Below are 13,592 nucleotides of genomic sequence, written 5' to 3'. Positions count from 1 at the left end.
GCCAGGAGCAGTGTTTTTAAGTGGAAGTGCTGCGCTGTTATGCATACGTCTTCAGATGCACTTACTTAAAGGTCTAGAGAGCTTTTCTAGCAGACCAAAGCCAAAAAGAGCTCAGACCCACAGAGATGGTCAGCAACAGCTGGACATTCCGCTGTCTCATATTTACTTTGCAGTTGACAGACTTGAGAAACTTCTCGTCTGCTGTAGACACATGCACGGATACACTCGACCACGTTAAAAAGCTCAAAGAAAAAATATGTTTTTCTACACGCTTCTCTCTCTGTCTCTGTCTCTCTGTTTGCCTCTTTCCTGTGACGTTTGTCTGACACATGGCGATGGGGGCCATCTGTCTCGAGGATTACAACAGAAACTGAGGCCCCAGCCTTATATGACCCCACTCTCTCTCTCTCTCTCTCTCTCTCTCTGTCCTTGTCACCCATTCTCCTCTCTCTCTCTCTCTCTCTCTCTCTCTCTCTCTCTCTCTGTCTCTCTCTCTATTCTCTCTCACACATCCCCCCCCCCAGTTCCCAGTTTCTCTGATGGTTCCAGTCTTTTCTTTCCTCACTCTGTCTCTCTCACTCACTCAGCCTCCGACACACTGTTCCCCCTCTCTGCACACACACTAACTGAATTAAACCCAAAATAGGGTTGCCAGAGAACTGTCCACCTCATTATTCTCCCCCGCTTTCTCCCCTCTCCCTCTCTCCCTCTCTCTTTCTCTCTATCTCTCTATCTTCCCCCTCTCCCTCTCCTCTCCTCTCTCTCTCTCCCTCTCTCTTTCTCTCTATCTCTCTATCTTCCCCCTCTCCCTCTCCTCTCTCTCACTCCCTCCTCTCTCTTTCTGGCAGAGGGTGCAGGAGCTGTCCATCTGATTATGGCCTGACAGCAGTGGGCTGAGATGAAACAGTCTTTGTTTTACTGCATATCTGGCCCACTCCATACAAACACTGTGTGACCCCCCCCCACACACACACACACTCTCTCTCTCTCTCTCTCTCTCTCTCTCTCTCTCTCTCTCTCTCTCTCTCTCTCTCTCTCTCTCTCTCTCTCACACACACACACACACACACACACACACACACACACACACACACACCCTTCTATCCTTTTCCATCTAGGGACAGAGAGTAGCTATTGGTTTGCATAATGTGTCAGAGATGGCCTCATATTCAAAATAATACTGTAATAGAGATTATACACTATGAATTGTATTTTCTTTCATTCCTTCACTTTCTTAAACATATTCATTTGGCTGATGTGTTGATCCAAAGCAACATATATCATTACAAGGGCCAGTCTCCACAGAGCAACTTGGGGTTAAGTGTCTTGCTCAAGGGCACAACGGTGGCAGTCAGGAGTTGAACTCACAACTTTTCTGGCTACTAAATGCTAGCCCAGCTCCTTAGCCACTACTACTACCCCCACCCTGAATTGTGAGGGAGCATTGCTTTGAAAGACTTCCTCTTTACTGTATAAAACGTACTGACCTCTGCTACTGAAATGTTACGTTTGTTTTTGTAATGTCTAATTGTTGTTGTTGCTGATTGCTGATACTTTTAGGAAGTGAAAGGTTGCCATGTCCATCCTGTGTTTTTCCTTTTTATGGTCAGCCTGCCCTGACTCCGTATAAGGTGTCTGGATGTGCCTCATTCATAACTAGGGTTTAGGTTAAGGTTATTTCTGTGATGAGTTATTTAAGGACACAGATAACCATGCTTGAAGAGAGGAGGCATTTCCTCACTCTTTCCTTACTCATGTTGACCACTGCGGGCCTCTCCGGAACAGCCAGTGAAACACTGCAATGCATTTTTTTGTCAGTCGGTCACAGAGACATTATCAGCTGGAATGTGGTTGAAGTGGTTGAAGAAACCTCATTCCACAGCACAGACACTCATTCTTTGTGTTGTGTGTAGTAGACCAGTCAAATATTCCTATAGGCTATATACTGTAGCCTGCATTCAGTGTTTTGTCAAACAGTCACTGTTCATGTGGCCCAGTGCTGTGCTGTTTTACCCATTGTGTCATTGAGCTTTAACAGAGAGAGAGAGAGAGAGAAAGAGAGAGAGAAAAAGAGTGAGAGAGACATGCAAACAAACAAACAAATGCTTGCACACCCACATGTACAGCACAACTGATAACAATTAGGCCTGTGTGTGGAGGCTGACTGAGGCCCAGCCAGCTGACATACCGACACAGCACACACACACACACACACACACACACACAAACAACACACTCAAACACACATAAAAAAAACATATAATATAAAACACACAAAACTCACAGTGAGGCGTGTGTCTCCTAAGAAACTCACGCAAAAGCCTGCACCAGATGGCAGCCCCACATGGTCACATCTGCATTGTGAATAGTGTAATCACACATGCTAACAAGTGTGTTCTCCACACACATGACTAGCACTCAGAAGTGTACAGTATAACTCCACTGACAAGTAGACTTCTCCACCTGATACTCATACTGTACTTCCACTGATATCACTCAAGTCTTCCTAAGAGAGTCTAAGACGCCAGTGAAACACCAGGGGATCTCAGACACTTCATAGATTAACTTTGATTTCACTGTGGCTACAAAGTCAAGAAAGGACCTACATACCTTGATAGGGTTTTTTTTACAGCTTTTTAGGAGTTGAATTCTTCAAGAGGTACAGTACGGGGAAAAGCACAACAATGCTGCTTTAGACTCACCACTTTTATTTGACTATAATGTGCTGACGTTTCGGCACTAGGCTACTCTGATGAAGGCCTAGTGCTGAAACGTCAACACATTATAGTCAAATAAAAGTGTTGATTCTAAAGCAGCAGTGTTGCACTTTTTCCAGTACCTCTTGAAGATTTCACTGAGGCTAAAATGGTTGTAGGGCTTTGCAAACAGTTATTTTTATTATTATGTGGTATTATTATTATTAGTAGTATTAATATTATTATTCTGTTATTATCGTTGTTCAATGTGTGTAGGTCCTCTCTTTTTTGGATTGTAGGCTTACCAATGTAATATTGATATAAAGGGCTTTTACTCATGGTAAAGTTGATGGATTACTTACGCTTCTCTACAAAGATTAACTGATTTCATCAGTAAAAAAACTTGATGTGAGGCATATTCTCGTATTGAAAAAAGGCTGTGTCACTCTGTGTCACTCTTGTTTGTGAGCAGTAGAAGCCATTATCCTTCAGTTTCTCTCTCTTAACTAGGGGAAGACCTGTGTGCTGTTGCTAGTGTCATATCCAGAGATACAACTCTGCCCACTCTCTCGACCTCTCCTTCTCACTCCGGCGCCATGTTGTTTGTTTGTTTGTTTGTTTTCCGTCACAGTCACCAACCAGCACCACTTTGTGGACGGAGGCCTGCTCTACCAGTTCCGCTTGAACTTCCGGCGGCGGCGGCGACTGATGGAGCTCCTGAACGAGCGCTGCAAGACCATCCCTGAGAGCCACGACAGCCCCTTCTGCCTGCGCAAGCAGAACAACGAGGGCGGCAACACCAGCTTCCTGTCAGGTACAGTACACTCCCCTCCCCTCTGAGAGGCCCCGTCACAGTGCAACAGTCCAGATAACTGATAAAAAAAGTGCCTGCTCACTTACGGCTTGCTTAGATGACTGTTGGAGTGAAGTGACATTTAAATAGGCTTCCTCCTGCCGTATGACACAGCATTTTATGACCGGTCCTGAGGTGGTTGGGTGTCCTCAGAATCATTTCTGTTATGTTAGATTAGGTACTGGCTGGCCAGTTTTGTTGAACTAGACACTGCTGGGTAAGGTCTGAGTGGATTTGCCTATCGTGTGCACAGGTTCAACTCTCAGTTCCTACTTCATGATGTATTCGGAAAGTTCAAAGCAAACAAAGTTAATTTTATAATGGAAATGGTGTACAAACCGGGTGTGATCAGAATATAAAATATTGCCTTATTTGCCTCCAAAAGTGTGTCTGGTTCTCACTGAGTGTCTGTGCCGCCTCCAGAATATTAATGTGCTGAAGACCATTTCTCTCTGTCTGCAGCAGAATGAATCCATTGAAATAATCAGTTCCAAGTAAAGCCAGTGGCTTTTCTTTCCAAATAGGCCTAATGTTCAAATAAAGCATAGAAGAGAACCTACTCCAGATTTATTAGCAGTATTTTAAGTTGTTTGCACAAACCAGAAAACACTGACAGCTATAGGGGCCTGGATTAGTTACAGTGTTAGTCAGCCCTCCCTTCCCCCCAACTAGGCAAGGCTCATCAGGACACACACTGTAGCTGGATTCCCATTCAACTTTCAGTGCACATTTTGACCATCTGAATAAGAAAATCCTGACTGAAAACACTTGAAATTTGCATGCAATCTAATGCACATGAGAAATGGGATTTGCCAGACGGTGGTGGATTTACTCTTGATTTGCATAGTTATAATGCAATTAAAGTGGAGATCATTCATTCACATTTGTTGTATTTGTTGCACAAGTGTTGTCCATAAACGTGCTGACATGTTGTCAACCTTACGTTTGGATCCTACAACAGGATCCTCCTTGATCAGGAGAATGTCAGATTTGTGAATTTGCTCAACACAGTTGGTGGAAACGCTAACTGATATGCATTTTTTTAGCCAAATGTTCATGAATGCTCATTGTACATGCAAATGACCTTAATAGAACCCCAACTTGTACCAGAGCAGTATAGTGTCTGTTCAGCTGGGTCTTTCTGGGTGTGTTAAGATGGCTGCTTTTCACCCACGCAGGCCAGGCCCACACGAAGCAGCATGTCTGCTAACTTTCATTTGCTCATTCACATTAAGCTAGCCAGATTCACTCCTGTTTTTGAGAAAAATGCATTAACTCCTCTTTGCATCTTTGACTTAATTAATTATGCATGAATAATGCTTTTATGTAGTGCGTTATTACTGACAGACACATACAGTATGAAAGGGAGCATCACCTGTCACCTTTCCATTAAACGTTTTTAAACTTTCAGTACACGGCACTCAGAGGAGCAGTGAGAGGAGCAACAAGATTCGGCCTCAGCCATAAAATGATTAGTGTTTGTTTATAGCACGCCTGGCCTGAGAGCTCCGACTGTCTCAGATGAACTTCAGCCTCCAGAAGTTACACAATGTTCTTTTTCACGGATATGAAATATGTTGCTACCAACAGGGAGTCCAGTGATGATGAATGCTGTCCTCAGTTCAGACAGACTGAGTGCGAGTGTGTGAGTGTGTGTGAGTGGTGAGGCCTTGCGCCAGTGTTAATGTGCGATGGCGTAAGCCTGCACACCTCGTATTAACACCACGACCGCATGCGGTCGGTGGGAGAGGTGCTTGGGAATTCGCAGAGGATCGTATAATCCCGCTCCCCCCCTCTCTCTCCCCGCCATCTGGCCTCTCGGAGCGGAGAGGAGCGGAGTGCCCCGTTAGGGGGGGGGGGGGGGTGAGGGGTCAGAGCACAGCATCCCCAGTGTCCCCAGATGAGAGCTCTGTGAGGGGAGCACACAGCAGAGTGGCTGAGGCTGATTGACCAATGGGCAATGGTGATTGCAATGGGCAATGGTGATCCATCAGCAATGATGCAATAAGGCAATCAATCAATAAATTGCTCTACAACACTGTTTCAAGGAATCCGGCTATATGATTTGGTGGAGCATTGCTTCATATCAGTAATGAGCTTTTCAAACATTTTAATTGCACTTCATTTGTGCAGTGTAGCCTTGACAAAGGACAGAGAGGAGCGGGGAGGAGCGGAGCGCCCCGTTAGGGGGGGGGGGGGGCGTGAGGGGTCAGAGCACAGCATCCCCAGTGTCCCCAGATGAGAGCTCTGTCAGGGGAGCACACAGCAGAGTGGCTGAGGCTTGAGGGACTCGCTGAGCTTTGTACAGCCGAGATCGCTCTCTCTGTCCTTTGTCAAGGCCACACTGCACAAATGAAGTGCAATTCAAATGTTTGAAAAGCCATTACTGATATGAAGCATGCTCCACCAAATCATGTAGCCGGATTCCTTGAAACAGTGTTGTACCGTAGAGCAATTTATTGATTGATTGCCTTATTGCATCATTGCTGATGGATCACTAGAAAGCGTTTGCCCATTGGTTAATCTGTCCAACGTCCTTTGAGCATTGTGGCATATCGATGGAAGCTCTTCAGAGTACGATACAGTGACTGGCCCCAAGTGCTACTTCTGTCCAAAACTTCTCCCTTGAGTTTGGTCAATCCATCTAGCCTCCTTTGAGCATTGTAGCATATCGATGGAAGCACTTCATAGTGCAGTGACTGGCCCAGTATGCTACTCCTCCTGTCCAAACTTCTGTCGTGAGTCTGGGGCTGGCCGCTCCCTCTCTCTGCTCTCTTGTCTCCGTGCTGCCACCCGACCACAGCAGGACGCAGCAGGCCGTTACCACTTGTTTTGTCCTCCACGCTTGTTTGCATTCTTGTCGTCGGCAGCGCTGTGACGGCTGGGGGGGCATTCTCCGCGCCCGTGTTTGTTGATGTTAGGGAGCAGATGTGGGCGGGCGGGCTGGTGCCCTCCGCTGTGCCTCTGCACAGCAGGAATGTACAGGCTTTTAATTTGTAGCAGCCCGGGCTCCCCGCTCCAAACAACCTTGGACGACTTGGAGTAGAATAACAGTTTGTGGTGCGCTGCGTCGTGTTACACCTCAGGGGGAACTGAGGCGGTGAACACATTTATTTACGGTTTCACTTTGATTCTGTAGCCCTCGTATGTCTATCTTTGTTTGTGCAAACAGAAAATACAGATTTTGGGCATTTTATGTTGCTCATTTGAATCACTCACTACAGATATGGTTGTGAATGAACCACTGGCTCAGATATGGTTCAGAGCGGCGATGAGGCTTGCACCTGTTTTTGCACCTGTGCATACAGTACGTATGACGCTGAAGTGGTGCCCTCTTATCAAAGTCTGGGGCAGAAGGCAAATAGCCTCATTTCCCACAGCGTTGGTGTGTTCCTTTAAGGTGGTGACTCAGTGACTGTGGTTCCCCTGGCCTGTTTGTGGCAACTGGAGTGAGACTCTGAAGCAGGTGTTGTGTCTGTCTCTCACCCATGCTCTTCCTTCCTCTCTCTCTCTCTCACCTCCTGCCTTCCCTCCATCTCTCTATCTCTCCATCTCTTTCTCCTTTGCTGTCTCTCGCCTATCTCTCTCCTTCATCATGTTTTCGCTTCTTCTCTTTGTCCCTGGGTCCTCTCTCTCTCTCCCTCTCTTTCCTCACTATCACTCTCTCCCTCTCTTTCTCCCTCCCTCACTCCCCCCTCTCTCTCCCCTTTTTCTCTTTCTCTCTCTCCCTTCCTCACTCTCTCCTCCTTTCTCTCTCTCTCTCTCTCTCTCTCTCTCTCTCTCCATCCCTGCAGTGAGTCCCACTAAGGAGATCCGGGTGGTGTCGGCGGTGCGGCGCAGCAGCATGAGCAGCAGTTGTGGCAGCAGCGGCTACTACAGCAGCAGCCCCACCCTCAGCAGCAGCCCGCCCGTGCTCTGCAACCCCAAATCTGGTGAGTGCACGCTGACACACACACACACACACACGCGCACACACACACATAGACACACATAATTTATAGGCACACACACACACACACACACACACATACACACACACACACACACACACACGCGCACACACACATAGACACACATAATTTATAGGCACACACACACACACACACACACACATACACACACACACACACACACACACGCGCACACACACATAGACACACGTAATTTATAGGCACACACACACACACACGCACACATACACACATACACACACACACACACACACACACACACACATACCACACACAGACAAAAGCACACACGTACGCACAGACACACCCACATACACATTCACACACACATGCACAGTGTGCAGTGATTTACCCTGAAAAAATCCCAAAGTTAAACAGTCAGGGCAGGTCAAGCGCTACGATAAGTATGAGTGTGTGTGTGTGTGTGTGTGTGTGTGTGTGTGTGTGTACCATGAGCCAAGCTGAGTCACTCCTCACACAGAAATACACTGAAGTCTCCTCTTCTCAGAATCATATTTCATACGTCCCTTTCTCCAGCCAATCTGTGCTAATGCTCGACTCCTCTCCAGTCCACCAATCACACTCCAGCCTGCTCCTCCTGACAGGGCTCTCTCACTCACACCGCTTTAGGTCTCGCCGCGCTGGACATGAAGCAGACCCAGAGAGCCCGTCAGAACCGCTGCACGCACTGATCAGCCGCTTAGGAGCTAGACACAGAATTATTAGGGCCATCGTGATTGTTATCGGAGGGGGGGGGGGGGGGGGTTGTGTGTGTGTGTGTGCGTGCAAGTGTGTCTGCATGTGTGCATGCGTGGGTGTGCATGTGTGTGTGCAAGTGTGTCTGAATGCATGCGTGTGTGCAAGTGTGTGGGTGTGTGTTTGTTTGTAGGTGTGCGTGCGTGTGTGTGTGTGTTTGTGTGTGTGTGTGTGTACTTGTGTGTGTGGGTGTGCGTGCGTGCGTGTGTGTACTTGTGTGTGTGTGTGTGCGTGCGTGTGTGTACATGTGTGTATGTGTGTGTGCGTGAGTGTGTGTGTGTAGAGGCAGGAAACTGGGGGCCTCATCCTCCCACGCTGCTTGGCTGAAACTTCAGCTCAAACGCTAAGAGGGTTTTTGCATAGCATAGCTGGCCCCTCAGTCTTAAACACTCCCATCTGGATCTTAGGCCTCTCCAAGCACAGCGCCAGTGACAAGCACTCCTACATGTTACAAGCCTTTATCTTGTCCGAGGACATTCTTGCGTGATCATCCAGCTTTCTTATCAGTTCCGTGTCACAGAGTTCCTGTGCACAGACAAAAGGTGATTGTACTCCCCATATGCTTTTGGTTTGATTTTTGGTTTTTGGTTTTGGCGCTAAGCATTAATGAGATAACACATTCTCAATGTTCTCACGTTGTCATTTCCTCTTGATTGAATTGTGGTCTGTATGGGCTGCACTTGGTGAAAACAAAATCACGTGGTTGTGCATTTGTTCACTGGAAATGTCATAGAGCTATTCTGAACTAGTGTGAAGCTGACGACGGCTGGATTTCGTGAGCGCCCCTGCAAGCTACCAGTGGGGTCGGGAGGAAAAGTGACCCGACTAAATGGACGAATATTCGGTGTCTTTTTTAAATTCGCTTCAGCTGTCCATGCATTTGTTTTCACTGAGTTGTCCCAAACTGGAAGAGGCCTTGATGTCGAGAATAGTGAGAGTGATCCACTTAGGGACGTCAGAAATGTAAGTGATAATGGAAGACACAGCGTTTGGGTGTAAGACAAATAACACATATTATACTGTATATACAGTATATGCAAAATATTACATAATGCAAAAATAATGCAAATAATGCAAGCCACATTACCACCTGGAGCATGCATTATTTATCTGATATCCGAACATTGTGTTGTCCCTTTACATTATCCCTTACATATCTGACTTGATGAGCATTATCCCTTACATGTAGAGCCGTCCTGAGCTCTGCTGGGAAAGAGTGCAAGAGCACAGGAAGTGAAGCTCCGAGGCCTGTCTGTCTGCACTCTCCCCTCCCCTCCCCTCCTCCCATCCCCTCCCCTCCCCTCCCCTCCCCTCCACTACTCCACTTGGCTCTGCTCCTGCAGAATAGCTCCAACCCGATGACAGTAATCCGTATGGGAGACGGCCATCGCTGTTCCCATAAACCCCTGTGTGTGTGTCTCTCTCTCTCGCTCCTCTTGATCCGCTGGAGCAGCCAAGACATTGCGGCGAAAAATCCAGGGCTGAACCCTGGACCCCAATTCCCACATGTGCAGCCTCCGTCGGTTTAGATACTCTAGATATTCTAGGGCACCTGACAGCAGCCGACACAGAAACGCTGCATGTCGGTTTCCACTGCACCTCGGCCCATCTGGGCAGCAGCCCTAATACTATATGAAATATTAATCACCATTAAGGGATGGTCCTCCTCGTGCAGCACTATATAGCTGCACACAGAAGAGCAGCTAACCGTCCAGTTGAAACATACGCCATGTATTTTTTTTGGTATTCTATAAAACATTCACGAAAACGTATCCATAAATCATTACTGCTGTGATTTAGAATTCACAAGGGATTCTGCATTGGTGTAGACGACGCCCGGTGTAAGCTGATATTTAATGTCTATATTTAAGGCCCCCGTCAGCTCGTACACGAGTGGTACGCGTGATATCTCCATGTGTTGAAAAGTGCATGAAAAGAACAGTTGAATTATGTCTGCAGCATGCTTGATGAAACACGTACTTAAAATACTTTTCAGAAAGTTTTTCCATTGTATTTTTTTTTTTAAAGCAAATTCAGCCAATCCTACCAAAGGAAAAACAGGTTTTTCCAAATATGATTGGGCAATCTCTAACTACTGTAGGCGTGTCCGAGAGAGAGAGAGAGAGAGAGAGAGAGAGAGAGAGAGAGAGAGAGGAACAGGGAGGAGGGCCCAGCCGCACCCTGACCCACTGAGAGGGGTGAGATGAGGGGAGGTGAACTGCATGCAAACTCTCTGACCCAACCCCAAGCAACTCTCGCTCTCTCGCTCTGAGCGTGTGTGTGTGTGTGTGTGTGTGTGTGTGTTTGTGTGTGTGCGCGCGTGAGAGAGAAAGTGTGAGAGAGTGTGTGTGTGTGTGTGTGTGTGTAAGAGAGAGAGAGAGTGTGTGTGAGAGAGCTGGCAGGGACACTCAGTTCCCCCTGTGGGACAGGCAGAGGAGAAGAGCCAGAGAGCAGTCTGTCACTGGGACAGAAGAGCTGAGGAGCAGTTCACACACACACACACACACACACATATATATGCACACACAGACACACGCACACACTCACATACACACACGCCTAATATACATATGCACACAGAGACACACACACACACACGCACACATATACTGTACATATTCACACACAGACACATGCAGACACACAGAGACACACAGACACACAGACAGAGAGAGCGAGAGAGGGAACGACCACAGAAATGAGAGCATGCAGCAGCCATGGCAATGGCTTCTTCCAAGACACGCAGCTCAAGCCGTAATGAGGCACTGCGTATTATATGCTGCACCTTTATTTGGAGCCTGCATCATGGGAGCCCTCCATTTGTCAAGCCCTTTTGTTCAGTCGTTTACTTTAGAGTCGTGCTGAATGCACAGAGGCCTTTAGCGGCCATGCTCTTTAGAAGACCTCTTAACAAGTGTGTGAGGTGCAAGGGAATGCTACGGATGAGGAGTCTCAGTTTGTAAAGAGAAGCTGTCGTCTTGTTCTGGAAGATATATTAGTTTTGGAGGAGAGCTTTTCATTGGCTCTTTAATTCAGCCAATCACTCCCTTTCGGGACTCCCGCCCCCGCAGGAAAACAAACCACATATTGGATGCCTGTGAGTGTAACATAAGATCTCTTTTGTACCGTTTACAAAGACCCACACTTCATGGCCTTCGTCTCCTACTAAGAAGAGGATCAACATGTACTGTACCATCAGTTATATTTAATAAAGGACAGCTATGTTTGGATGGGGAGAGTAGAGATGGTAAAGATGTACTGACACAAATACCCGTCTGTACACACACGTGTGTTTGTCCATCTTGAGCAGCAGACACATGAATACGTCTCAGTCTTCTCTGCTATCCGTCGATTTGAGTGCTACGCCAATTAAAATTCCAAGGGCGAGGAAACATGCAGGGAGTTGACTGTGGTGAAAGTGAACTTTGGCTGTTGTTAGTGGTGGTGGTGATGGTGATCCCTTTTTTCCCAGCGAGGTTACAGGGAAGTCCTCCCGCCCTTCATTTACAGCCCTTTTCCACGTAACAGCTGCACATCTGATAGCGAGATTGTAAATGTTCTTCGTCATGCCTTTTTGTGTGCCCTTTTCAGACTCCGTTGGCACCCAAGCTAAAGCTATCTGTTAAAGCTTCCGTCCTACTAAAGAGGAAACAGTGCCACAACTCTGAATCTCTCTCTTTCTCTCACACACACACACACACACACACACACACACACACACACATACACACACATACGCAACACAACAGTGTGCATAAATAGATACACATCGTCAGACTTCATGGCTTTCAGTGACTGTCAGGGGTCAGGACTGACCTCTTGCTTCTTCCCCATTTAGCTCAAGTGGATGGAGAAGAAAGCATGAGGCTTCTCTCTCTTCTGCTCAGGTTTTGATTAAGCACAAAGTCCCAAAGGTAATAGCTCCTGCTACTTTAGCATATCAGTCCAGGCCACATGTTCCCTGATCAGATTAGCGATGCTCAGCAGAGACGCCTCCCTACCTCTATCTCTCTCTCTATCTCCCCCCCACCCTCTCTCTCTCTCTCTCTCTCTCTCTCTCTCTATCTATCTCCCCCCTACCTCTCTCTCTCTCTCTCTCTCTCTCTCTCTCTATCTATCTATCTCCCCCCCACCTCTCTCTCTCTCTCTCTATCCCCCCCCCACCTCTCTCTCTCTCTCTCTCTCTCTCTCTCTCCCACCTCTCTCAATTCAATTTTCAATTCAATTCAAAAGCTTTACTGGCATGAATGTAAATACAATATTGCCGAAGCAGCAATCAGGTTATAATAGTCAAAGAATAATACATACTGTAATATTGAGTAATAAAGAAAAAAAAAAAGAGAAAAAATCTCTCTCTCTCTCTCTTTCATCTGAGTGTAGTGAGTGATCCTCATCTGTGCTGTTCGGATCTGTATTTTGGAGCGTGGTCTTTCCAGGAGTCATTTCATATGGCATGAGAGGCCAAGGGGAGGAGTGTTTGTCGGAGGGGATGGGGGTGGTGGGGGGCCTCATTCATTCAGAGAGATTCCTCATGGTCACGGTGTGGCAACGTTCCCCTAACGCAAACAGTGTGCCCTTTAGTTGCAGTCTGGAAAGCGAAGCGTTGGCGCGTGACTCAGTGGAATTGTGTGAATGCATAGTAGTGTGACTGTGAGTGTACTGTATCTGAGTTGGCCCTTGGCAAGGCTGATGTATATTGTATGTCTGTGTGTGTGTCTGTGTCTGTGTGTGTGTGTGTGTGTGTGTGTGTGTGTGTGTGTGTGTGTGTGTGTGTGTGTGTGTGTGTGTGTGTGTGTGTGTGTGTGTGGGTTTGTGTGTGTGTGTCTGTGTCTGTGTGTGTGTGTGTGTGTGTGTTTGTGTGTGTGTGTGTATGTGTGTGTGTGTGGGTTTGTGTGTGTGTGTCTGTTTGTGTGAGTGTGCCAGAGTGTGTATGTGTAGTCACTCACATCTACGGTCTCTTTCCTTGCAGTGCTGAAAAGACAAGTGAACCCAGAGGAGCTGCAAACCCCTGGAGGCCCATACATGAAGAGGACATTCACAGTGGGTCTCCTCTCTCTCTCTACACACACAAACAGACACACACACACACACACGCTCACACACACATACACACACGCACACACACACACACACACACACACACACACACACACACACACACACAGGCTTCTCCTTTGAGACACACACATGCACTCACACATACATACTCATATATGTACAGACGTAAAGGCAGACGCGTGCATGCATGCACATTCACACACAAACATATATGCACAGGCTCTTCCTTTTAGACACACACACATGCAGTCACACATG

The 13,592-nt window shown here is 47.1% G+C and overlaps 1 protein-coding gene across 1 annotated transcript in view; it reads left to right on the top strand.

Annotated features, from left to right (window-relative positions):
- deptor (DEP domain containing MTOR-interacting protein) overlaps positions 1-13,592 on the top strand; it is a 38,320-nt gene that overhangs the window by 14,730 nt on the left and 9,998 nt on the right. Inside the window, exons 6-8 of the mRNA XM_062531512.1 lie at positions 3,328-3,510; positions 7,344-7,481; positions 13,246-13,316. Coding sequence (XP_062387496.1) covers positions 3,328-3,510; positions 7,344-7,481; positions 13,246-13,316 — 392 coding nt within the window. The remainder of the gene's footprint in view (positions 1-3,327; positions 3,511-7,343; positions 7,482-13,245; positions 13,317-13,592) is intronic.

Source organism: Sardina pilchardus, chromosome 3 (genome assembly GCF_963854185.1).
Source record: "Sardina pilchardus chromosome 3, fSarPil1.1, whole genome shotgun sequence".
In the NCBI taxonomy this organism is placed as follows: Eukaryota; Metazoa; Chordata; class Actinopteri; order Clupeiformes; family Clupeidae; genus Sardina; species Sardina pilchardus.
Note: the sequence above shows the minus strand (reverse complement) of the source record. Positions and strands in the feature narration are given on the sequence as shown.